Source organism: Lithobates pipiens, unplaced genomic scaffold (assembly GCF_037356315.1).
Source record: "Lithobates pipiens isolate NorthernLeopardFrog02 unplaced genomic scaffold, aLitPip1_a1.2 Scaffold_57, whole genome shotgun sequence".
NCBI classification, from domain to species: domain Eukaryota; kingdom Metazoa; phylum Chordata; class Amphibia; order Anura; family Ranidae; genus Lithobates; species Lithobates pipiens.
In genome coordinates this window covers 3584097-3611633 of record NW_027507879.1, presented here as the reverse complement: position 1 = coordinate 3611633, position 27537 = coordinate 3584097, and the positions used below count along the sequence as shown (strand labels likewise).

Below are 27537 nucleotides of genomic sequence, written 5' to 3'. Positions count from 1 at the left end.
CATGTTAAACTGCATTAACATGCATTGCATTAAAGGGTGACTCCACTTTTAAAGGAAAAAAAAAAAGCTAATTAAAAAATATATAAAGCATATACAAATATGACACAAGTCCTATTCTAAATGATTTTTATTAAAATGACCTTTCCTTTTCCATTTGCAGCTGCTGTCATTTACTGTAAAATGCAATCCAATATGGCTACCAAGGTGTTCTGTACACCATGTCATTTCTTGTGTAAACCGATTTTCCCAGAAGTCTGCACTAAGATACAAATCAGATTTTGGGTATCTACTGCAACAAAAATGTAATGTTTTTGGTTAGACACTCCCAAAAGTAAATCACATGTAATGGGATGCAGACCCTGCCATGTTCTCATTAGAACCTTCCAAGTGCAGCAGCTGATTGAAGCGGAGTTCCACCCTGAAAATTTCTTTCTGCGTCCTTTATTAATAATAAAAAAACATTTGCAGTGAATTTTTTTTTTTTAAACTTACCAGAAGTGCCCTATTTCTAGGTGGTGGTTCCTAATCCACTATTTATGGCTTTGCAGCGCTCTGCATCACTTCCCCCCTCGCTTGTACTCCTGGGAAATGTGAGTCTTCATTGGGCAGGACTGTGTAAAAATCGCATTATTTCCAGACAGGAAATGATGCAATTTAAAGGTTATCAGAGCGCCATTTTTAAAAAGGAAACAAAGCCCTTTGTTTTATAATATATATATATATATATATATATATATATATATATATATAATATAAATATTAGAGCTGCACGATTCTGGCCAAAATTAGAAACACAATTTTTTTGCTTAGAATAAAAAGATCACAATTCTCTCCCGATTCTCACAACATAAAATCTTTCACATTATACAACAAAAATAAATAAAAAATGGGCTAACTTTACTGGTTATTTTTTATTTATTTTTTTCATTCATTATAATAATTTTTCCCCAAAAAATTGCATTTGCAAATACAGTGTGAAATAAAATATTGCAACAACCACCATTTTATTCTCTAAGGTGTCTACTAAAAAAAATACATATAATGTTTGGGGGTTCTAAGTCACTTTCTAGCAAAAAAATTTAAAAATAGTTTAACTTGAAACCAAAAAATGTCAGAAAAAAGTTTAATGTTTAAAGCAGGAGTCCGCCGGGAGTCCGCAGTTTTTTTTTTTTTTTTAAAAGCCAGCAGCTACAAATACTGCAGCTGCTGATTTTAAAATAATGACACTTACCCGCCCAGCGCGCCCGCGATGTCGGCACCCGAAGCCGATCTCTCGATCGTCTCTCGGGTGCTGCCGCTGCCATCTTGGGTATAGGAATCGGGAAGTGGAGCCTTTCGGCTTCATTTCCCGGTTCCCTACTGCGCATGCGCGAGTCTCGCTGCGCAATAAGGATGGTCCCCGCTGACTCTGGGATCCGTGTGTTTCCCAGCAGGCAGCGGGGAACCTTCGGAAAGGGGCGTAGATTCTGCAGAATCTACGCCGGAAGTGGGTGCAGATACCTGTACTGTACAGGTACCTGCACCCCCCTCCCCACTGAAAGGTGCCAATTGTGGCGCCGGAGGGGGGGAGGGTTCCAATGAGCGGAAGGTCCACTTTAGGGTGGACCTCCGCTTTAAAGTGGTTGTATACCCACATTTTTAACTTTTACCTACAGGAAAGCCTATAATAAGGCTTACCTGTAGGTAAAAAAAATATCTCCTAAACTGTACAGGTATGCGCCGCTGACTGCAGCGGCGCATGCGCACAAGGGGTTTCTCGCCGTCAAAATCCGGCAGCAGCCGAGCGGCCGGACTGAAATCTCCCGCGCGCATGCGCGGGAGTGACGATATCGCGGCTCCGGCCACTCACAGCGCCGGAGCCGCGATACCCGGAAGAAACGCAGAGGGAGCATGTCAGCTCCCTCGGCGTGGATCGGGCCAGATGTCAGGGCCTCGTTCTAAGGTAAGTATTTCATAATGAGCTAGTATGCGGTGCATACTAGCTCATTATGCCTTTTGCTTTGCAGGTTTAAAAAAAAAAAAATAATAAAATGTGCGGGTTTACTACCGCTTTAAGTGGTTAAACTTTTTTCACTTACACACCAAAGTCTATTCCATTGATAAATTGTTACAATGTTTATACTTAAGTTCAACTGATAAAGAACTTTTGATTCTTGGCAGACTGCCCAGTTTTTCTCTTCCTTTCTCTTGATGGCTGTGGTTTCAGGGGAGTGGAGAGAATTCTTTGCATAGAAAGAATTGTGAAACACTTTAGTCAAGATCGCTGATAACGATTCTTGACGATTAATTGTGCAGCTCTATTATATATAGATAGATCTATAGATCTATTTATATATATATATATATATATATAGTGTTTGGTTTATATATATATATATATATATATATATATATATATATATATATATATAATATCATAATCCATAATTATTAGAGTATTTGTGCCAAGATCTCAGGAATACTTCCCCTTATCCAAGCGCTGAAAATGATTGAGCTGCTTGGAAGGATAAGGCTTCCTGGTTTAGCTTTGCATAGATAATGTTATCTATGTTGCCATAATGGGGTTGGGCCTTCCTCTGTCGCTGCCCGTTGTTATGGCAACTTGCTAAACAATCGACGCTACGGCCCTCGGAGCATCGCGCATGCGTGAGATCGATAGCTGCATGCTGGTTACCCAACATGCGCCTCTCATTCGGTTATCCAGGAAGAGGTTGTGATTGTGCTTCATATGCCCACACTCATTATGGCAACGACTAGAAGACGATCCCCTAAATTGTAAGATTAAAAAAAAAAAAAAAACCTTCCTATAGCCTAGCAAATATACATATAGTTCATGTGTGTTGTTCCTGCAGTGTGAGGGGATGCCTGGGAAAAAAAAAAATTATATTCTGTGGCCGGAACTCCGCTTTAAGAATTATAAAGTCACTCCCATACAGACACACGGACACAGACAAACAAACAGCTATTTCTTCAGAATAACAAAAGGTAAAATTCTGCAAAAATACAACAATTTTAATGTCCCTGCAATGTACATAGATCACCCAGGAGAGCTTGCTTTACTTTTTTTTTTTTTTGTCCACTGCAAACCATATCAACCTAGTGTACCACTGCTCCAAGTCACATACCTTTTTTTTTTTTTATATTTATTTTATTTACAGCATTGAAAAAAAATGTTTGAGTGTATCCAAAGTCATTGGACAATGCTTTTTTTATAATATTTTTTTTTTTAGTTTAATTTTACAGACTACCCCAATCAGCCTATATGTTTATAGTCGGTTGACACGCCTGAGCACCATGTTGGCCAGGCGTGGAGTCAGGAGCAGCATTTTTAGGATCATTGGAAACCCTCCAGGCACAAGGCTTGTTCTTCAGACTCATTACCAGGAGATGTTCAGAGCTATTACCGGCTTTTCCTGACTGTATTCCCAGCCCACCAGGTAATTCTCAAGAAGGAATGCAGTCCTGACCGTTTTACCTTTTTCTATGAACCCCCCCCCCCCCCCATCTTCCTGCTAATGGAGTCCAACCCAGGAGGCCTTCAAAGTAGGAAAGCTGGAAGCTGAGCACATTGATTTATTACCTCCAGCTTAGTGTTTATAATAAGGATAATGGAGCGTCACCTCTGCATTGGCCTGCTCCTGCTACAATTCTGCTGACTGCCTCAATAATGCAATCGATAGCACCACGCAGTTGGCATTGCCAAAACATTACAGCAAAATTCTACGCTGGTGTTAATCACAGTCCAGGGGGCTTCAAAATGAAAACTAGGAAGTAAAAGCAGTCCGTAAATTGTATAGTCCCTTATTTTTTCCCTCTGCTTTATCTAGCAGTGTGTAGAGCATTCCGATCGGACAAAGTGCCACGCATGCTCAGATCAAATTCCTAGACCAAAGCTATTGGCTACTAGCCTGAACGTAGTCCCGTCCTAACGAAATAACGTCATCACGCTACGTACGATCGGATTTTCTGACAACTTTGTCCGACCGTGTGTATGCAACAGTTTCGGACAAAATCCGACGGAATTGGTTGTCGGAATGTCCGACCCGTGTGTACAAGGGCTAAAAATGAAAAAATGGACCAGTTTGATGTAAATATATATAACGTGTGTGTGTGTGTATATAAAGCGGGTAAAATAAGTATTGAACACGTCACCATTTTGCTAGGTAAAAATAATTCTAAAGGTGCTATTAACATCAATTGTTCATCACATGTTGGTATCAACCCATGCAATCCATACATGTAATGACACCAAAACAAATAAGTTCAGAAATAAAGTTATATGTAATAAGATGGAAAAAGTATTGAACTCATGAAGAGTGAGGTGCAAAAAGGTACGGAAAACCAAAAGACCAACTGAAATCCATCAGTAATTAGAACGCAACCCCGCCCCTTGTCAGTACAAATTAATATCAGTTGGCTCAGTCTCAACTGATGGCCTATAAAAAGGTGTCTCATTACCAAGGGTTTTATTTCTCAAAGAATAGGTGCAGGAACTCCTCCCCTTCTGAGTCAGGCTTTGACTCCACCCAATACCCACCTGTGAGCACCATTTCTTGGTTCCACCCCTTACCAACCTCCCAGTACCACCCCTTTTACTTGTGGCGCTAAGTATTTTGTATGGAATTTGCTAATGATAACAAGAAAGGCATGAAAGTAGATCTAGCAACAATAGATACACCCCAGCAACAATGGACCCCCAACAGCCAGCATCAGTAGACCAACAATTGACTCCCTGCAACATAGGAACCACCCCTGGGAAAAATAGATCCAACAATAGACCCCCCTGAAAAAAATAGATCCCCTCCAGCAAAAATAGATTCCCCAGCAGCCAGCATCAATAGACTCTCCAGCAGCCAACAACATAGACCCCTCCCTCCCAGCAGTGATTGACCCCCCCCCCCCCCCAGCAACATAAGACCGACCTTAGCAACAATAGATTCCCAATAAGCAAGAGAAGATCTCCCAAGCAATAATATACCCCCTTCCTCTGCAAAAATAGATCCTAGCATCAATAGACCCTCCAGCACGCCCCAGCACCCCTTGCCAATTAGTTCTGGAGGTGCCGGAACTGCGTTCCCCCACGTTTCTGCAGAAAAAAAAGCCCTGCTCATTACCAAGGTGTCACACAAGAAACATCTCATGATCGGTAAAAGTAAAGAGCTCTCTCAACTCAAGACCTTTGCAATCTTATTGTTGTAAAACATACTGATGGCATTGGTTACAGAAGGATTTCTGAATATTACAGTGAGCACTGTTGGGGCCATAACCCGGAAGTGGAAGGAATATCAGTTCACCATAACCTGGCTATAACCAAGTGATCCTCGCAAGATTTTTGACCGAGGAGTGAAAAGAAGTATTAGAAGAGTTGTCCAAGAGCCAAGGACCACTTGAGGAGAGCTTCAGAAAGACCTGGAATTAACTGGTACAATTGTTTCAAAGAAAACATTAAGTAATACACTCAACCGCCATGGCCTGTATGCAAGCTCACCATGCAAGACCCCATTGCTGAAGAAAAACCATGTTGACGCTCGTTTTACATTTACATTTAGACAAGCCTGTGAAATACTGAGAGAATATAGTCTGGTCAGATGAGACCAAAATTAAACTCTTTGGATGCCATAATACACACCATGTGAAATGGCACTGCCCATCACTCCAAAAACACCTCCTATACCAACAGTGAAGTTTGGACGTAGGAACATCATGGTTTGGGGCTGTTTTTTAGTATACAGGCAAACTTCATATTATTGAAGGAAGGATGAATGGAAAAAAGTACCAAGACATTCTTAATAAAAATCTGCTGCCATCAACTAGGATGATGAAGATGAAAGGAGGGTGGAAATTTCAACAAGACAATCATCCCAAACACAAAGCCAAGTAAACTCTACATTTTAAAGAAGAAAAATAAAGCTGTTAGAATGGCTAATAGAAAATCTATGGAAAGAACTAAAGATCAGAGTTCATAGAAGAGGCCCACAGAACCTTCAAGATTTAAAGACTATGTGGAAGAATGGGCCAAAACCACACCTGGGCAATGCATGTGACTTGTTTCTCCATACAGGAGGCGTCTCGAAGCGGTTATTACCAACAAAGGATTTTGTACCAAGTATTAAATACATTTCAGTTGTTCAATGACTTTTCCCTGTGTCATTCAATTTTATTATGCATAACTTCATTTCAGAAGTTATTTGTTTTGGTTTCTTTTTATGTATGAATTGCACGTTGCGTGACACGTGAAATTTTCACCACGACACGTGGAGAAAATTTCATGTCAATAGAAATACATTTACCTAGAAAAATGCTGACGTGTTCAATACTTGCTTTACCCGCTGTATATATCTGCAGCTGATTTTCCTATTACTGACATGCCATGCCTTGTTCCGCACTGTCTCCGAATGAATGTGACCATCCTGGTAGAGGAGCAGGGCTTTGCTTCCTCGTATCAGAGCTCCTCTCTGAAGATGGTGATCTATTCACTGGTAGGATAATATTCATGAAGCCTCAGGAGAGGAGGAGGTGCAGATCCCCACTGCATGAATGAAGCAGAAGCGGGGAGATTCTTGTTCTGCATGTCCTCAGGTACAGCTTCCTCTCCAGGAAGGAGAACATCGGGCAGTACAGTGGGGAAATTGCCAAATTTCACTCCAAACCTGGTGAAACTAGCAGTCAGGTGTTGCAGTGCCTTAGGTGATCTCACACAGCAGATATTCAGCTACACAAGCTCTGTTTAATGAAAAAGAAAACTTGCCCATCGAATGGGTGGGGAGTCAAATCTTTATTCTTGTAAAGAGCTTTAAGTGTCACTACTATCCAATGCTTCTAGCTGTGTTGGATACTCTGTGCCTCTGGACACTGTAGCTCTTTGCACCAGCCACTAGAGTATTGAAAAGGTTGCTTTAAAGCACATGAGGGCCAAGGCCACAGAAATTTCACTTGTTTTTTTTGGAAAAGAATTCAAGGCAAAAGACATCTCTTAGGGCACTGCTTAGGTACAATTGACACATCCTAGATGTTCTTAAAAAAATCTATATTCTATCTTTAACTCTGTTCCCTTCTCTTATCAGCATACCCTTGTTAACACCTAGGCACTGCAGCCAGGGCAGGACTTAGGGTGGTGGGGGCCCCTGGGCTTGAGTCACTTTTGGGCCCTACCTTCTATACATTACCGTACTTATCGGCGTATAACACGCACCCCACGTTTAGGAGAGAATTTTAAGGAAAAAACTTACATTTAAATGCCCATCAATGCAGCCTTATCAGTGTCCATCTGCAGCCTTTCCCATCCATCTGCAGCCTTGTCCAGTGTCTTGCAGCCTTGTCATTGCCATCTTGAAGGCTCTCGGGTCCTCTTGCAGTCCCGAGCAGAGTGCCGAGAGTACTCGGCTCGGCTCACAGTCACGCCCAATCCCTGTGTTTGGCCCATCATAGGACGGGACTGGGCTTGACTGTGAGCAGAGTCAAGTCCAGTACACTTGGCTATGAATCGCGGTGGGGCCCGAGGGGCCCCCTATTGGGCGGGGCCCATGGGTTTGAGCCCAGTCAAGCCCAATGGTAAGTCCGGCCCTGACTGCAGCACAACTGATTGTCCCCCCGTGCTACTTCTCTCTCACCTACTCTGAGCCGCGCTGTACAGCCTGTGGCTTGGCATTGAAAGGTGCAGGAGACTAATGAGCGCGCCTCTGTCTTTTTGCACTCTCCATCTATCAGCATGCCCCTAGTTGACATCTCAGCACAAGTGACTTGCCACTTAGGCTGCTGCTCCCAGTATGAGCTCTGCTTTCCAGTAAGGTGACCAGATTTTTTAAATGAAATCCGGGGACTTTTGTTTTTTCTTTTACTTGTAATGGCGCCAATCAGCGACTCTCTGTCCATCATCGCCGCCGCCGCCCGCCTTACAGCGTGTCAAGTCTTACTCTCCAGGCCCCCGGCTACTACTGGGTGGGGAGCAGAGGAAGATCACTTTGCCAGGGAAGGCAAGGAGATAAGCAGGCAGGCGGCTGGCCGGGACTTGAGCCAAGGCAGAAGAACATGCGAGCGGAGCTGAATGGGCATGCGCCCGAGACTGAAGAAATATTCCCTCCGCTCGGATCAGCACATGATCATCAGAAAGGGACACAGATAATGGGAAAAAAATACACTCCCCTAAGCTAGTTAGAGTGGCGGAGCGGAGGTGTGTAATTCTGATTTTTGATTTTTTTATTCTGCACTGACTGTCTTTGAAATTGCCCCAGTCCCTGTTCAAATCCAATCCGGGGACAAAACCGGGGGACAGACTTGGTCCGTGGACAGTGTCCTCAATCCGGGGACTGCCAGGGATGTCCGGTCACCCTACTTTATAGAGATGGCAAGAGGCTGATACTAAGTCAAAGTCTGGTACATGCACTGTTTTCTGTAAAAAAAAATAAAAAAAATACATTTAACGATTTTGTGTCTTTTATATCTGCCATGTGCAGCTTTCATTTTCCTGATTACTACGGAATCATTTTACTGTCTATCTCTGTTGTGTTTGTATGTATCTATGGAGCTGGTAACAAGAATAAGGTGATGTATTACAGCCCCCCCCCCCCCCCCCCCAAAACAGATATGGCTGTTATAATTCTTCATGATAAGAAACATCAGTAATAAAAGTCTATTTCCCTGGGGTGAGCCCAGGCCAGGATCACGTAGCCGGAAAATCCCGGGCCCTTTCTTGTTGTAGAGATTTACTATGATGTCTACAAGACGACCCTGGACTATAATAAACAGCACAGAGAACATACAAGTCATCAGAGTCCCAGCAGAAAACCCACAACAGATATTCCAACCTGAACCTTACAGAATAAATGGTGCTTTATTTAAAGCCTCTTGAAAGAGATATCATGGGGAACAGACACAAAGAGCTGTAAGAATGGAGTATATATCATTACAAGTGGATAGAGAGGCCATTGAACTTGCCAGTATGGGGGGAAAAAGGAGGATCGTCCGTATCATACTCTGCGTAATTCTGTATGGAAAACTAGAAGTGCTTCGGGCCTATTTTATTATTATTATTATTATTATTATTATTATTATTCAGGATTTATATAGCGCCAGCAATTTACGCAGCGCTATACAATATAAAAAGGAGACCATACAGTTACAATACAATACAAGAGGATTAAGAGGGCCCTGCTCAGAAGAGCTTACAATCGAATCATTTTATTCTAGTTCTTTGCGTTAATATATTTTTAAACACAATACTTTTATATTTTATATGCTTATCTGTAAAATAAACAAAATGGCGAAAAGAAAATCAATATCTATTCGATAGTAATTTGTTATTTAGAATAATATACAGTTTTTTTCTCGTATATGAATTATTATATAAGGTTTTTCATTTATTTTTTTTGTTAATTATTTAATGCACCATTCAGGAAAAGCAAACTGAAATTGTTTTATCTGTAAAATAAACATAATAGCGAAAAGAAAATCAATATCTATTCGATAGTAATTTGTTATTTAGAATAATATACCGTTTTTTCTGGTATATTAATTATTATATAGGTTTTTTTTCGTTTTTTTTGTTATTTATTTAATGCACCATTCAGGAAAAGCAAACTGAAATTGTGTTATCTGTAAAATAAACATAATAGCGATAAGAAAATAGATATTTGTTCAATAGTAATTGGTTATTTAAAATAATATACCGTTTTTTTCTTATATATGAATTATTATATAGGTTTTTAATAGTTTTTATTTTTATTTTTTTATTTAATGCACCATTCAGGAAAAGCAAAATTAAATTTTGTTACCTGTCAAATAAACATAATAGCGAAAATAAAATCAATATATATTCAATAGTTATTGGTTATTTAATATAATATACAGTTTTTTCTTATATATGAATTATTATATAGGTTTTTAATAGTTTTTTTTTTTTTTGTTTATTAATTATTTAATGCACCATTCAGGAAAAGCAAACTGAAATTTTGTTACCTGTCAAATAAACATAATAGCGAAAATAAAATCAATATATATTCAATATTTATTGGTTATTTAATATAATATACCGTTTTTTTCTTATGAATTATTATATAGGTTTTTAATAGTTTTTTTGTTGTTAATTATTTAATGCACCATTCAGGAAAAGCAAACTGAAATTTTGTTAGCTGTCAAATAAACATAATAGCAAAAATAAAATCAATATGTATTCAATAGTAATTGGTTATTTAAAATAATATATATATAAAGGAGATTGTGACGTGTCCCAATCCTGGTGGAGCATTGGCATGCCTCCATCCCTAAATTAGATAAAAAAATGTGTAAAAATTGGAATGGGACTTTAAATGAGGCAAGTCAATGATTAATCAGCTGTTTCTAATGCCTAAATATTAAGGTCATATTGTAACATATTCCAAAGCATCACAACTATATCAATAAATTACTAATACATATAATAATACCGTAATCACAAGATTTACATAGTAATATTCGTATAAAATATTTATTTTGTAAATCTTGTGATTACGGTATTATTATATGGTCATAGAAAGTTAAACGAATGTTCCAAATATGGAATGGTACATGTCTGGGATTCCATTAAAGTAGACCTGGACACATTTTTTTGGGGGTAAAGGAGTGTAAAAGAACCGTGCCAAGAGAATGTGTAGCTGCTGCCACCTTGCTCGACATATAGGTAAAAAAATAGTGCAGCGCTGGCGGCGCGCTCCCAAACCCACAGCTGGGCACTTAAAAAGCAATGTACAGGTACGTGCTTGTGCCCAGCCGTGCCATTCTGCCGACGTACATCTGCGTGAGGAGGTCCTTAAGTGGTTAAGAAAGGCCTGGATTCTTTCCTAAATTTACATAATATAAGTGGGTACTAACATTTTAAAGGAAGAGGGCGGCGACGAAGAAGAAAGCCGGGCTCCGCCGCTAGTAAAAAAGCTAGTAAAAGAGCAGAAGATAGCGGAAGAGTCCGGCGAGAAGACCCCCGAGGACGAAAGAAGACCCCCGGATCTGTGCAATAAACTATTTTTAACCCTTGTGTGTTGTTTTTTTTACATTTTTTCCACAGTTGAATGGGTAGGGGTACATTGTACCCCATACTCATTCACATAGGGTGGGCTCACGGATTCCGATAAGCCCCCCGACAACCAACGGCCAGGGTTGTCGGGAAGAGGCCTTTGTCCTCATCAACATGGGGGCAAGGTGCTTTGGGGTGAGGGGGCCGTGCGGCCCCCCTTCCCCAAAAACCCCCCCCTCATGTTGAGGGCACGCAGCCTGGTATGGCTCGGGGGGGGCTCACTCATCCCCACCCCCTTTCCTGACCGGCCGGGTTGCGTGCTCGGATAAGGGTCTGATATAGACCTGGGGGGGACCCCCACACCATTTTTTCGGCGTAGGTCTTCCCCTTTAACTCCATACCAGGTGACAGGGCCAACGACGCTTCCTTAGCTGGTCTCGGCTACCTGGAGCCATGCTCATAATGAACGCACTTTTTTCCGTGCGCGGGGGAAGTCCATTCATTTCAAAAGTACGGCGGACTAGCACACACACAGCCGTATTGTCCGCCGGACTGTGAGTCCGACGGACATATTTTGGTGCAAAACTACTTTCTTAGTCCACTGGACTTTTGGGTAAAAAAAAGTCCGCTGGAGCCCACACACGGGGGGGGGGGGGGGTTGGGAATCCGCCTGACTTTTCCACCGGATTGTTTGATCGTGTGTATGCGGCATTACTAGCACCTACCTGTAGATAGAAGGTGCTACACATTGGTGGTGGACCACAGATCGACTGTGAAGTTTTCTGATATTTTGTTCCTTCACACTAATTGGATCTTCTATATGGAATTCACCTTTTCATAACCAGATTGATTTCTGGACTATTGAGTTCTAATAGACGTTTCATTTATAATTTTTTGTTTGTATTTCACAATTTTTTCAGTTTCATGTTTTCACCACTATAGATATTTCACATTGATTTAGAATGGTTTTATCAGCTGTCAACATCCGCTTTGCTTTATATATGTTTTTTTACCCTTTAGAGCTGCACTATTGTTTATCAAAATGTTTAGGGCGTTTGAATGAAATTAGTTGAATCAACGATGGCAAGGAGAAATGTTCTGTTGAACGATTTTTCACAATTTCTGACCGTGTATTATTGCCAGCATAGAGTTTGTTTTGCTGTATCTCCTTCCTGTGTTACCACCTCCATCATCCCCCATTATAATCTGATACGGGGAAAGTTGCGTTACTCCACTGATCTGGCTGATAAAATATAGATTGGCTTGGCCGTCTCCTGCGACGTAACATCTGAGACCTATAGGGGCGGATCGGAGAGAGGTTTTCCTGGAAGAAGCTTCAATGCTTTCTCTAAACACTTGATTTTCCAATATTCCGCCCGTGTTGTGGAAGCTCGCCCCCTTTTCATTGCATTTTTCACATATCTTGTATTTGTACAGAATATTAAGTTACTGCGCAGGGGCGTAACTAGAGATCACAGGGCCCCATAGCAAAATGTTGTATGGGCCCCCCCCCCACCAAAAAAAAATGAACTAATGCTATTAAACAACAGACTACCACACCCATGTGGCACAGTACCCAGGCAACAGCTTATATAAATTTTGAACAACAAAGTATGCAGTATACTGTATGCAGCCCCTGAAGGGAACACATTGCTGACCTCCAGGCCTTTTAACCAATTTCTGTTCTGTTATATAAAATGAAATAGTTCAACTCACCATAATGCAAAATCAGTGGGATCCCTGAGCGTGTCACTTGCCATCATCGCCTGCCACCAGATGCAGATTGTAACTTGTCAAACGTTGCGGAATGTCACCTACCACATGTTGCGGATTGTCCACTTGCCACATCCCAGATTGTCACTTGCCAAGTCACCTGCCACACATTATGGATTGTCACTTGCCACATCCTGGATTGTCACTTGCCACACATTATGGATTGTCACTTGCCACGTCCTGGATTGTCACTTGCCACGTCACTTGCCACACATTATGGATTGTCACTTGCCACGTCCTGGATTGTCACTTGCCACACATTATGGATTGTCACTTGCCACGTCCTGGATTGTCACTTGCCACGTCACTTGCCACACATTATGGATTGTCACTTGCCACGTCCTGGATTGTCACTTGCCACATCCAGGTTGTCACTTGCCACGTCACCTGCCACACATTACGGATTGTCACTTGCCACGTCCTAGATTGCCACACATTACAGATTGTCACTTACCACATCCTAGATTGTCACTTGCCACACATTATGGATTGTCACTTGCACGTCCCGGGTTGTCACTTGCCACGCCACCTGCCACACATTACGGATTGTCACTTGTCATGTCACGGATTTTCACTTGCCACGTCACCTGCCACATGTTACGGATTGTCACTTGCCACATCCAGGTTGTCCCTTGCCATGTCACCTGCCACACGTTACGGATTGTCACTTGCCACGTCCCTGGTTGTCACTTGCCACGTTGCCTGCCACACATTATGGATTGTCATTTGCCATGTCATGGATTTTCACTTGCCACATCACCTGCCACATGTTACGGATTGTCACTTGCCACATCCAGGTTGTCACTTGCCATGTCACCTGCCACACGTTACGGATTGTCACTTGCCACGTCCCGGGTTGTCACTTGCCACGTCGCCTGCCACACATTATGGATTGTCACTTGCCATGTCACCTGCCACACGTTACGGATTGTCACTTGCCACGTCCCGGGTTGTCACTTGCCACGTCGCCTGCCACACATTATGGATTGTCACTTGCCATGTCACCTGCCACACGTTACGGATTGTCACTTGCCACGTCCCGGGTTGTCACTTGCCACGTCGCCTGCCAAACATTATGGATTGTCACTTGCCACGTCCCGGGTTGTCACTTGCCACGTCGCCTGCCACACATTATGGATTGTCACTTGCTCTGCCACTTTCCTGCTGTGTCACAGAGTTAGGCAGCAGATTATCAGTCAGGCAGCAGAGAGATAATGTCATCTCTCTGCTTCCTGGCTGCCTGCACAGTGAGGGGGAACTGCACTACAGGGATGAGAGGGCAGCGAGAGATGATGTCATCTCTATGCTCCCCCGCCCGTCAGCTCCCTGATTGGCCAGCCCACTCATGCCCACTCTCATCTGCCTCCCAGTCCCACTATCACCCGCGGAGCCGCTCGCGGACCACCCGCGGAGCCGCTGACTACCCGCGGACCACCCGTGGAGCCGCGGACCACCCGCGGACTACCCGCGGACCACCCGCGGGCCGCCCGCGGACCACCCGCGGACAGCCCGCTCTCACCCGCTATCTCCCGCGGAGCCACGGAGCCTATCCTCACCGGGCCCCACTTGACTGCAGGCCCCATAGCGCCCGCATGTGTTGCTATGGCGGTAGTTCCGCCACTGTTACTGCGCTAATCTTTCAGGATCTTTGATTGCTTATGTAAAACCATGTCCAAGTATCACTAGAACAGTTCAGTAAAATGATGCCATGCTTTGCTGGCCTTACTTTTCTTAACCGCTTGACCTCCCGGGAAAATCTACCCCCCTCTATATGACCAGGCCACATTTTCTGACATGACTCTGCGTTACTTTAAGACCCCTTTCAGTCTGGGGGCGCGTTAGCGCTAAAGTGCTGCTCGTTTTAGCGCCGCTTTTTTTTGCTGTTCAAGGGAACCTTTTCAGGCGCTAGCGGGGTGCTTTTAACCCCAAAGGAAAGGGGGTAAAAGCGCCCGTGTTGCATCGCTTTGGAAACGCTTTTCAGGCTGCCCTTTCATTCCAATGGGCAGGCCGCGTTTGGAGCGCTAAATACAGCTCTCCCAAACCACCCCAAAGATGCTGCATGCAGGGGCGGACTGACAACTCATGGGGCCCCCGGGCAATAGGAGATTATGGGGCCCCCAGGTAATCGGAGTTTGTGGGGCCACACAGTAGACACAAACACACACACACAGTATACAATCACACAGTATACACAGACATGTTTCTGTTGGCTGAGAAGGTACTGGAGAGGTGGGGCAGCTATAATCTCAGGATTTTTAGACCAAAAGGATGTCAGCAAGGAACATTTCAGAGACAGATGTAAAAAAAAACACACATTTTTACATACTGTCATACTGTGTTTACTGAGGCTGGCAACCCTGATGGGGCCCCCTAGTGGCATGGGGCCCTCAGGCAGTGCCCGAGTGGCCCAATGGTCAAGTCCGCCCCTGGCTGCATGCAGGACTTTTCCTAGCGTCACGCAAGCCCACCACAAAAAGACACACTGAAATGAATGGGAGGCGGTTTTCTGGCACTATTTAGAGCAGGGGTCTCAAACTGGCGGGCCTCCATCATGCCTCTGCCTGTGGGAGTCACGCTTGTAACGGTCAGCCTTGCAATGCCTCATGGGACTTGTAGTTTTGTAACAGCTGGAGGGCCGCCAGTTTGAGACCCCTGATTTAGAGGCTATTTCTAGCGCTAAAACACCTGAAAACCGCCTCAGTGTGAAAGGGGGTCTGACAATTGCGCGGTTATGCGACACTGTACCCAAATAAAATGATTATTGTTTCCTACACATAGAGCTTTCTTTTGGTGGTATTTGGTCACCTCCCTGAGGATTTTATTTTGTGCGCTATAAACAAAAAAAGGCAGACAATTTTGAAAAAAAAAAATATATGTATATATATTTTTGACTTTCTTCTATAAAACATATCCAATAATAAAAATTTAAAAAAAAATCGAATTTCTTCCAAAATTTTGGCAAATATGTATTCTGCTACATATTTTTGGTAAACAAAAATCCCAATAAGTGTATATTGATTGGTTTGCGCAAAAGTTATAGCGTCTACAAACTATGGGATATATAATGGAATTTGTACTCCTTTTTTATTTTTATTTATTTAATACTAGTCATGGCAGAGATCAGTGACTTATAGTGGGACTGCGATATTGCGGTGGACATTCTGACACTAACTGACACTTTTGAACCTTTGTGGGAACCAGTAACAATATTACAGTGATCAGTGCTAAAAATATGCAATGTCACTGTACTAATGACACTGGCTGGGAAGGGGTCAACCATCTAGGGTGATCAAGGGGTTAAAATGTGTGCCTAGCCAGTGTTTTGGTGTACTGTGGGAGGTGCTTTTACTAAGGGACATCATGGATTATATTCCTTGCTTAGCGGGGGGGGGGGGGGACATTACTTCCCTGCTGATAGGACAGAGCTCTGCCTTGTTTACATGACACTGGCTGGGACGGGGTTAAACAGGGCAATCAAAGGGTTAAAGCGGGAGTCCCCCGTTTTTTTTTTTTTTTAAAAGGCAGCAGCTACAAATACTGCAGCTGCTGACTTTTAAAATAATAAAACGTACCCACCCAGCGTGCCCGCGATGTCGGCACCCGAAGCCGATCTCTCGATTGCCTCTCGGGTGCTGCCGCCGCCATCTTGGGTATGGGAATCAGGGGACCTTCAGAAAGGGGCATAGATTCTGCGGAATGGGGCATACCTTCTGCAGAATCTACGCCGGAAGTGGGTGCAGATACCTGTACTGTACAGGTACCTGCACCCCCCTCCCCCCTGAAAGGTGCCAATTGTGGCGCCGGAGGGGGGGAGGGTTCCAATGAGCGGAAGGTCCACTTTAGGGTGGACCTCCGCTTTAACTGTATATTGCCATATCCTATATGGATGCTCTAGGGATCCTGCCATGAAGGTTCTTGTTCAGGCACTTCCTGTTGAAAGGTGACAATTTACAGTCTTGGTCTAGTGTTGTCCCTATCAGAGCAATTATGTGCAGCCGCCATAAATGAGTCCAAGGAAATGGCTGAAAATGGCTGGAGAAAAACAGCATAACTTTTTACCAATAAAAAAAAAATGAAAGATGGTTTTATGGGGGGAAAAAAATCTGCAGTGTTTTAATGCATTTTGCTTTTGGAAACTAAATGCCACCCAGTTGGGGTTTGGATCCCGTTGATTTTCGAATGCATGGTCCAGGGTTTGAACGGAAACATTTAATTATATTTCATTTTTCTCTCTATAGATTCATCGTCCACTTACATCCGACAGCTCGAGACCAAAGTGAAACTCTTGGAGGACGACAATAAACTCCTGTCACAGGTGAGACGCCTCCTTTATCCTCGCCCAGCGTTTATTCATACTTGTTACTAAGTTGCAACTGTGTGGCAGGCGCTTTAATGCGTACTTAATCACTGGGGCGCCGTTATACGGATTACTTTAATTAAACCAGGGAAAATTGATTTTTCTCTTTGTGTCTGATCTAATTTCTTCTTCTTTAGCAAAGATAATTTCTTGATAACGGTCCTTGTAATCGCTTGAATAATTGCGTGTAATTGGCGATTTATTCCGGAGATCTTGGCAGAGAATGTCAAAAGGACTTGTGTTGTTGTGTAGTTAGATGTTCTCTGGTGTCGTCCACTATTGTATTTTTTTTTTTTTTACTTATTAATTTTATTAATACTTGCAGTGCCTCGTATTGCACAAACCTCAGAAAACCTATATGCAGAAAGGGCTTCCAAACTATTTCCTTTCATAATATGGTCAGATTAAAATTCTTCTGGTTAAGCCTGGATCAGCCGAATGTCAATCCATGTATGGAGCAGGCTGATTGTACCAAAGTCAACCCGGTTGACTTCCCTAAGAAATAGTGCCTCATCATTGGCGTCAGTGGGAAGAATAATGCCCCATCATTGGCGTCAGTGGGAAGAATAGGCGCCCCATCATTGGCGTCAGTGGGAAGAATAGTGCCCCATCATTGATGTCAGTGGGAAGAATAGTGCCCCATTATTGATGTCAGTGGGAAGAATAGTGCCCGATTATTGGTGTCAGTGGGAGAAATAGAGCCTGATCATTGGTGTTAGTGGGAGGAATAGTGCCCCATCATTGATGTCAATGGGAAGATTAGAGTCCCATCATTTGTATTAGTGGAAAGAATAGTGCCCCATCATTGGTGTTAGTGGAAGGAATAGTGCCCTATCATTGGTGTTAGTGGAAAGAATAATGCCCCATCATTGGTGTTAGTGGAAGGAATAGTGCCCTATCATTGGTGTTAGTGGGAGGAATAATGCCCTATCATTGGTGTTAGTGGGAGGAATAGTGCCCATCATTGGCATTAGTGGAAGTAGCAGTGCCCGATCATTGGGTTCAGTGGGAAAAATAGAGCCCGGTCAATGGTATCGGTGTGAGGAACAGGGCTGCTGTTAGAAATAATGGGGCCATGTACAGCTTACATGATGGGGCCCCCTTCAACCATGCCCTTGACCCCACCCCAGGTCCAAGCCCCTAACCCCAGCTCAAAACAAAATGCAGGTTTATTGCCAGAAAATAGGGAAGAAATTGTCCCTTCTCTGTGGGCACCTGGGCCCCTCTGTTTACCTGATGGGGCCCAGGAAAATGGTATAACCCTGCTCTATAAAAACAAGTAGGAGCGGGGGAGAAGTTTACCAAGTTCGATTTAAAAAAAATAAAAAAAATGTAATTCAGCAATGAGCTGTAATGCTGGTCGGGCCCCTCTATGCAGCTGATAGGGCTGGGCCCAGTATGACAGGACCGGTTGTACTGCCCTATCAGCTGCCCTGGTGAGGAATAGTGCCCTATCATTGGTGTTAGTGGGAGGAATAGTGCCCCATCATTGATGTCAATGGGAAGATTAGAGTCCCATCAATTGTATTAGTGGAAGGAATAATGCCCCATCATTGGTGTTTAGTGGGAGGAATAGTGCCCGATCATTGGTATTAGTGGAAGAATAGTGCCCGATCATTGGTGTCAGTGGGAAAAATAGAACCTGGTCATTGATGTCAGTGTGAGGAATAGTGCCCTATCATTGGTGTTAGTGGGAGGAATAGTGCCCCATCACTGGTATTAGTGGAAGAATAGTGGCCTATCATTGGTGTCGGTGGGAAGAATAGTGCCCCATCATTGGTATTAGTAGAATAAAAGTGCCCCATCATTGGTATTAGTAGAAGAATAGTGCCCCATCATTGGTATCAGTCCATCAAGCAATAGTAGGTTGCAATAGTGGGGTTACCCTGTGGCTTTATTCTGTGGCTTGTCAATCACAATAATGGCTCCAAATAGTGGAAATATCTTGGCAGACGAAGTAGTTCTAGTCTAGGTATGTTTCCTGTGTTTTGCATTGAGATTCCTGACCTGGGCTTGCTTGTGACAGTATTGACAGAACAATTAGATAAATGATGATGTTTAGTAATAATTCAGATTGTGATGTGGTTCATTAGTGTCGGCAGTGTGAAGCACTGATGTGATTCCATCCTATTTCAAACCATTATTCCAGTGCTGCCATCGGGAATGTATCTACTGTCATTTATGGTCTGTTTATAGGTCCAGGCTTGAATTGCCCATACATATATTAGCGGAGGTCTCGTCTGCTTCCAGGATCTGGCCAGAGATAGGACGCTGCCCTTCCCGTTCTGAGCGGGAATTAAGTCATTAAATTATAAATGACTCTCCAAATCTTTCCTAATGTTTTTCATTAGCCGTGCTTTGCTGAGATTTGTGACGCCACTGTAATACGGTCATTGATCAATACTCCATTCATCTGTGTGTCTGGGGGGGGGGGGACAAGCACGCTAAACAACACAATAGAAAAAGTCTCCAATCATCTGAGCTGGCTGTGGACTAGTAGATTTTTCTACCAACATTCATACTAAAAATCTTGTCTGTGTATTCCATAATGCCAACAGATACTTTGTTTCATAGTTAGTAAAGTTGAATAAAGACCAGTCTATCCTGAGTGAGTGTCTACAATTGTCCCTATCCCTGTACATTGCACACTCACATTGGTCCCTACCCTCAAGGAGCCCACAATCCAAGATCCCCATTCATATACTAGGGCCAATTTTGGACAGAAGCCAATTAACCTACCTGCATGTCTTTGGAGTGTGGGAGGAAACCAGAGTACCCGGAGGAAACCCACACAGGGAGAACATACAAACTCCAGGCAGGTAGTGTTGTGGTTGGGATTTGAACCAGCGACCCTTCTTGCTGCTAGGTGAGAGTGCTGCCCACTACACCACTGTGCTACCCAAGTGATGAATGCATTGACGAATGCATTGACGAATGCATTGACGAATGCTCACTTGAAAGTTTTTCAAAATTTGATTTTGGAATGAACAGAATTTCCTGAACAAAAACCACATTCACTGTCAGAAATCAGTTTATTCAAGATTTTTTTTTTTTTCCGGCTCCTTCAGATTTCCTCATTACTACTGTACAGTCAAACAATCGTCGTTTTGAATTTTGACCTCACGAAACCATTACTCCATTTACTCACCATTTACTCCCTAATCTTTCTTACCTTACTTTCCTCCCTTGCTTTTCTTCCCTTGCCTTTCTTCCCTTCCTTTCCTCCCTTACCTTTCTTCCCTTCCTTTCCTCCCTTGCTTTTCTTCCCTTGCCTTTCCTCCCTTGCCTTTCTTCCCTTCCTTTCCTCCCTTACCTTTCTTCCCTTCCTTTCTTCCCTTCCATTCCTCCCTTGCCTTTCTTCTCTTCCATTCCTCCCTTAGCTTTCTTCCCTTCCATTCCTCCCTTATCTATCTTCCCTTCCATTCCTTCCTTGCCTTTCCTCAATTGCCTTTCTTCCCATACCTTTACTCCCTAATCTTTCTTCCCTTCCTTTCCTCCCTTACCTTTCTTACCTTCCTTTCCTCCCTTGCCTTTCTAATCTTGCTTTTCTTCCCTTGCCTTTCTTCCTGTACCTTTCCTCCCTAAGCTTTCTTCCCTTCCTGTCCTCCCTTGCCTTTCTTCCCTTCCTTTCCTCCCTTATCTATCTTCCCTCCTTTTCCTCCCTTGCCTTTCTTCCCATACCTTTACTCCCTAATCTTTCTTCCCTTCCTTTCCTCCCTTACCTTTCTTCCCTTCCTTTCCTCCCTTATCTATCTTCCCTTCTTTTCCTCCCTTATCTATCTTCCCTTCTTTTCCTCCCTTATCTATCTTCCCTTCTTTTCCTCCCTTATCTATCTTCCCTTCTTTTCCTCCCTTGCCTATCTTCCCTTCTTTTCCTCCCTTGCCTTTCTTCCCTTCTTTTCCTCCCTTGCCTTTCTTCCCTTCTTTTCCTCCCTTGCCTTTCTTCCCTTCTTTTCCTCCCTTGCCTTTCTTCCCTTCTTTTCCTCCCTTGCCTTTCTTCCCTTCCTTTCCTCCCTTACATTTCTTCCCTCCCTCACCTTTCTTCCCTCCCTTTCCTTTCTTCCCTCCCTTTCTTCCCTTGCCTTTCTCCCCTTGCCTTTCCTCAATTGCCTTTCTTCCTGTGCCCTTCCTCCTTTTCTTCCCTCCCTTACCTTTCTTCCCTTCTTTTCCTCCCTTTCCCTTTCCTCCCTTACTTTTTTCCTTCATTTCTTTCTTTCTTTCAGATTTCTCCTCTCCATCAGCTTTTCCCTCTCCCCATCTCTTGGTTTTATCTTCTCTTTATATTTGGTCTAGTCCTCCTCTGAGATTTCAATACATCCTTGATTACCCTCCTTGCATCCACACTGTAAAATGCAGGCATCCTGAAAGTTTTAGTGAAAAGCATCTAAGTGGCTTTATCATTAAAAAAGAAACACTTAGTAGCACATAAAAAGCTTTCAACACGCCATGGAAGGCATTTGTTCTAGAAATGATTACTTGATTATTTCTCGGTTCATCTTTCTGTTGTTGGTGTTTTTCTTCCTAATGACATTGGCATTCTATGGAGATAAAGACACTAAAGGTAAACGAATACTAGTGCTAATTTTGTAGTGTTATTCCTGTGACACTTTTTGGCTAGATTTGCACTTGTGGTTGGGGGGACAGTGAAAAGATTTGTTTAATGCTTTGCATTGCACCAAACATTACCCCCCCTCCCCCATCATATTTAGTGGCCGGTATTGCTGGCTGAAAGTGACCCATGCAGTGCAGCCATTTGCAGCGTGGTGGTGCGAGTGTTTAGGGGTTAAAACAGGCGTTGAGGGGGCGACATGACACCTCCTCACCGCCTGTCAAATGCCCTCTGAAAATCAATCAACCGCGGATTGCTCGTCAGAGGGCGCAGCTAGTAAATGATCCCTAAGGGGCACATTCATAAAGCCGTGGATATGACTTTCACCAGACATTTACTGGTGGTGAATCAATCACTGTCATTTAAAACACATGTATCAGAAAGATGAATCTGTAGTGAATATTTGGTAAATATCAGATTCACTGCCTAATAAATATGTTTTCATCAACACTTTTTTAGAGGTGCATGGAATGGAAATTTTGGTACCAAAACAGAAAATTAAGGATGAACTTGGCCGAAACAAAAAATGATCGTTTAAAAAAAATATATATTTTTATATATAATTGTATTATATTCGACTTTTTAATTAATATGAATTTTAAATGAATATAGATTTATTGTCGGCCATTATCGGCACCTTTAGCGCAAGAAGATCTCAAGAAAAATGCATCTCTTTAAAGAGAAAGTAAACCCTGATGAGTTTACTTCCTCTTTCATTCCCTGCAAAGGTAAAGCATAATGGACTACAATGCATCGCATAGTAGCCCATTATGTGTCACTTACCTGACACAGGAGCCAGCGAAGTCACCTCTGTCCCCTGTAGTCCGGCGCATCCATCTTCCTGGTGGGTCTCGTTGCTCTGCCGCTGTCATTCAGCGAAGCCGCGATGACGTCACTCCCGCGCATGCGCACGGGAGCCGCCACTTGCGGCATATCGCCGTTGACCGCGGTGCGCTCAGTGCGCCTGCATGCCGCTGTCTACGGTGCCTGTCTTTCGGTAAATATTTCCTAAACCGTGTAGGTTTAGGAGATATTTCTTGGACCTATAGATAAGCCTTAATCTAGGCTTACCTGTAGGTCAAAGTTGGTTGTAAGGGTTTACAACCACTTTAAATTCTATGTATGTCTTCACACTGGACCATCGAGCTTCTGTTGTGGCATTAAAAATCTTGCATGCTGCGTGTTTGGCCAGTTAAAATAACTGCCCCAAAAACGGACCTCCCCATTGAAATGCATTGAAAACGCAGCAAGAACGCAGCAAGAACGCATCAATAACGCACTTGTGTCACGTTTTTGTTTTTGATGCGGTTTTTGAGTCACATGACCTATGAAAAACACACCATAAACGCAGGAAAAATTGTGGTAAAATTGCAGAAACATTGTGTGCGTTTTTGGTGCCATTATCGGCATCTTTTTCTCTATTTGAAAAAAAAAAAAAGGAATGTCAGTTCATCTCTAACATTATTTATATCCTTTTTATGGCATGTGCCATTATGTTGATATAGTTACCGTACTTGTTACAAGAATGATAAATAAACACAAGAACAAAAATGTATTCTATTGCATCTGTCCAGGTCTTAGCTTGGTAAGCTTGGTGGCTGCACTCATTTTAATTTTTCAAGCTTAGAAGAAGCATATAAAATATCTATTGATCTTGCCAGGAAAAAAAAACTAATGCAGCAACCACATTAGGGACTGGTAAACTGCAGTGTACTCCATGTTTGTTTTTTTTAGGTTTAAACATAATTGTTAAGCCTTATGTACACTTGCACTCCATGAATGGGCCCTGGCTTTAAATGGCTGGAGCTGCCAGTTGCTGCATGCAGGCAGCTGATGCATGTCTATAGGCAGGGGGACTGCATGGCGGCCATACTTGGATTGAAATTCAGCTGGTTCAGCAGGAATCCACTGAATCTTGATCCATGCATGGGCAGATCGACTTCTGTACAACCAGCCTCTCTGTTTTTTTCCCCCCCGAATGCTCAGTGCTGCCGGCTATAGCCAGCAGCTCTGATCAGTATATTCTGACAGCGGGGAAGTCTACTCATCGGGAGAACACAATAGCTCAGTGGGAGTGATTCCCCACCTGCCACCGATGTGTGGATGGGTGAATTGGGTCTGGTTTTTTGTTCAACCAGCACAGTGGTGTAGTGGTTAGCACTCTCACATAGCAGTAAAAAGGGTCACTGGTTCGAATCCCAACCACGAGACTTTCTGCCTGGAGTTTGCATGTTCTCCCTGTGCCTGCGTGGGTTTCCTCCGGGTACTCTGGTTTCCTCCCACACTCCAAAGACATGCAGGTAGGTTAATTGGCTTCTGTCCAAAACTGTCCCTAGTATATGAATGGGGACCTTGGATTGTGGGAGCCTTGAGGGTAGGGACCAATGTGAGTGTACAATGTACAGGGATAGGGATAGGGACAATTGTAGACACTCAGGATGGACTGGTGTCTTTATTAAAACTTACTAACTATGTAACCGAAAATAATCAATGTATTGCCAGCTTTAGCCACACCTCCCAGTTTGACATTCATATGGGTGTGAGTGAGTGGCCCCGAATTCAGACGGTGTGCCATCCAATACAAATGAATGTCCGGCCTGTCTGCATGCAGCACCTGGTGCCCATTCACAGACTATGGGTGTAAGAGCCTGTTTGACTGAGGCCTATAGTATAATTATGCAAAAAAAAAAAATACAATAGTAATATGTTTAGTTGTGGTTTCATTTAGTTAAATGTCTCTGCAGTAGTTTACAATTTGATAAATATCACAATTGACCTTATTTGAGAAGGGTAGAAAGGAAGAGAGATAGGCAGTTACATAGATGTCATTTATTCCCTCTAATTGTGAAAAATCATCCACTGTTTTCATGGAAACCTGTATCTGTTCAGGTAGAGATGGATGTTGATACACTGTTGTTGAAGGCATCCATAAAAAGCAATATTCATTTACTCCGACTTCTGTCAATAATGTCCTCAGATCACTGCGAGTCGCCTCGAGGAACATGCCTGACACAGAAATATCAAATTTGATCTGTAAGACGTTTCATTGATTCTAATAGGTCCCCAGGTTGTACTGGGATGAACGTGTGTTATAGATAAAATAGCAGCTGCTATATAGCAGGTTATTATTTTATATTTTAGTTTACTATGAGCCCGTCTGAATCGTTTTTCAAAACACAGAGTATTAGCTTATGGCTTTCAACAGTTATAAAGGAGAAGGAGATAATAGCAGTATTTATTTTCTGTATTGCAGAGCAACTGAGACAAAACTCGCCATTTAATTGTAGTTAAATCCAAGCCTTGGTCTTCATGTGCTGAAGTAATTCTGGATTTAGACATGAAAAAATCTGTGATTTTCTTGGTTTCCATCTCAGTTTTCCTATTATATTCATCCTGCATTGTATCCTTCCTGTCTCCTTTCCTTCCCCCCTTTTTTTTGTTTCTGCTCTCTTGTCTTAATCATATCTTCCTTCCTCTACAATCAATGTGTTTTACCTTCCTTCCTACCTTTCCTCATCTCTCCTTTCATCCCCTGCCTCGCCTCTTCTTCCTTCCTTGCTTTGCCTCTCATTCCTTTCTTGCCTCACCTCTCCTTTTTCTTTTTTTCTTTCTTTCTTTCCTTGAATTTATTTTTCTTTTCTTTCTTTTTTTTTTCCTTTCTTTCTTCCTTCCTCCCTCTCTCCCTTCCTTGCCTTATTTTCCTGCTTTGCCTCTCCGTTCATCATTCCTTCATTGCCTCAGCTTTTCTTCCTTCTCTGCCTCACCTCTGCTTCTTTGCTCCCTGCCTAGCCTCTCCTTCCTTCCTTCTTTCTTTCCTCGCCTCTCCTCTTTCCTTCATTACATGCCTTGCTTGCTTCTCCTTCCTTCCTTTTTCCCTTGCCTCCACTCTACCTTCCCTGCCTTGTTTTTTTATTCCTTCCTCCCCTCTCTGCTCCCTGGCTCTCCTATTTTTCCTTCCCTAACTCTTTTATTGCTTCCTTCCTTTTTTCTTGCTAGCCTTCCTCTCCTCTCTGCCTTGCCTCTCCTCCTTCCCTGCCTTGCCTCTCCGTCATGCTTCGCCTCTGCTCCCTTCCTTCCTCCCTCCCTACCTTGCCAATCCTTCTTCACTGCCTAGCCTCTCCTTCCTTCTTCACTGCCTAGCCTCTCCTTCCTTCTTCACTGCCTAGCCTCTCCTTCATTCCTCCCTTCCCTGCCTCACATCACCTTTTTCTTTCCTTTCTCCCTCCTTACTTCCTTTCTTACCTCTTTCCTTTTACCCTCCCTAGGCATCTTCTTTCTTTGTTCCCTGACTCGCCTCTCCTTTCTTTCTACCTTATCTGCCTCATCTCTCCTTCTTTCCTTTCTTCCTTGTCGATTCTCTCATTCTCCTTCTTGGTTCTCTTCTTCTTCCTTGGCTCTTCTCTTCTTCCTTCACTTTCCTATTCTTTCTTCCTTCCCTGCCTCTTATTTTCTACCTTTCTGCATTTATTTTCTCATCTCTCCTTTTTTTTCTTTCCTCCCTGCCTCGTCTCTCCTTCTTTCTTTTCTCCCTGCCTCATCTCTTCTTCTTTCTTTCCTCCCTGCCTCGTGTCTCTCCTTCCTTCTTTGTTCCCTGCCTCATCTTTCTTGTCCCTGCTCGTCTCTCCTTCTTTCTTTCCTCCCTGCCTAGTTTCCCCTTCTTTCTTTCCTCCCTGCCTCGTTTCCCCTTCTTTCTTTCCTCCCTGCCTCATCTCTCCTTCTTTCTTTGTTCCCTGCCTTATCTTTCCTTTATTTTTTTCCTGTCCCTGCCTCGTCTTCTTTCTTTCCTCCCTACCTCATCTCCTTCTTTCTTTCCTCCCTGCCCCGTCTCTCCTTCTTTCTTTCCTCCCTACCTCGTCTTTCCTTCTTTCTTTCCTGCCTGCCCGCTCTCTCCTTCTTTCTTTCCTGTCCCTGCCCGCTCTCTCCTTCTTTCTTTCCTGTCCCTGCCCGCTCTCTCCTTCTTTCTTTCCTGTCCCTGCCCGCTCTCTCCTTCTTTCTTTCCTGTCCCTGCCCGCTCTCTCCTTCTTTCTTTCCTGTCCCTGCCCGCTCTCTCCTTCTTTCTTTCCTGTCCCTGCCCGCTCTCTCCTTCTTTCTTTCCTGTCCCTGCCCGCTCTCTCCTTCTTTCTTTCCTGCCTCATCTCTCCTTCTTTCTTTCCTCACTGACTCATTTTTCCCTTCTTTCTTTCCTGTCCCTGCCTCATTTTTCCCTTCTTTCTTTCCTGTCCCTGCCTCGTCTCTCCCTCTTTCTTTCCTGTCCCTGCCTCGTCTCTCCCTCTTTCTTTCCTGTCCCTGCCTCGTCTCTCCCTCTTTCTTTCCTGTCACTGCCTCGTCTCTCCCTCTTTCTTTCCTGTCCCTGACTCGTCTCTCCCTCTTTCTTTCCTGTCCCTGACTCGTCTCTCCCTCTTTCTTTCCTGTCCCTGACTCGTCTCTCCCTCTTTCTTTCCTGTCCCTGCCTCGTCTCTCCCTCTTTTTTTTCTGTCCCTGCCTCGTCTCTCCCTCTTTCTTTCCTGTTCCTGCCTCGTCTCTCCCTCTTTCTTTCCTGTCTCTGCCTCGTCTCTCTTTCTTTCCTCACTGACTCGTCTTTCCCTTCTTTCTTTCCTGCCCCTGCCTTGTCTTTTCTTGACATGACCTGTCATTGGTTCACAGTGAGCACAATGAAGAACTCTTTTTCACTAGCTGCTTTAATTTACTGCTCTTTGAATTAAATATCTGAGTTTGAGTTGCACTGACCTTGCTTTAATATCTAGTCATGATAACACAGCATCATATATTAGCTGGTGTTTAACAATCCCACACAGGGTGCCATTGACTTTTTTC

At 43.4% G+C, this 27537-nt stretch overlaps 1 protein-coding gene across 1 annotated transcript in view; it reads left to right on the top strand.

Annotated features, from left to right (window-relative positions):
- Positions 1-27537, top strand: part of CCDC85C (coiled-coil domain containing 85C) — a 225211-nt gene that overhangs the window by 160089 nt on the left and 37585 nt on the right. Inside the window, exon 2 of the mRNA XM_077467609.1 lies at positions 16996-17072. Within this exon, the coding sequence (XP_077323735.1) occupies positions 16996-17072 (77 nt within the window). The remainder of the gene's footprint in view (positions 1-16995; positions 17073-27537) is intronic.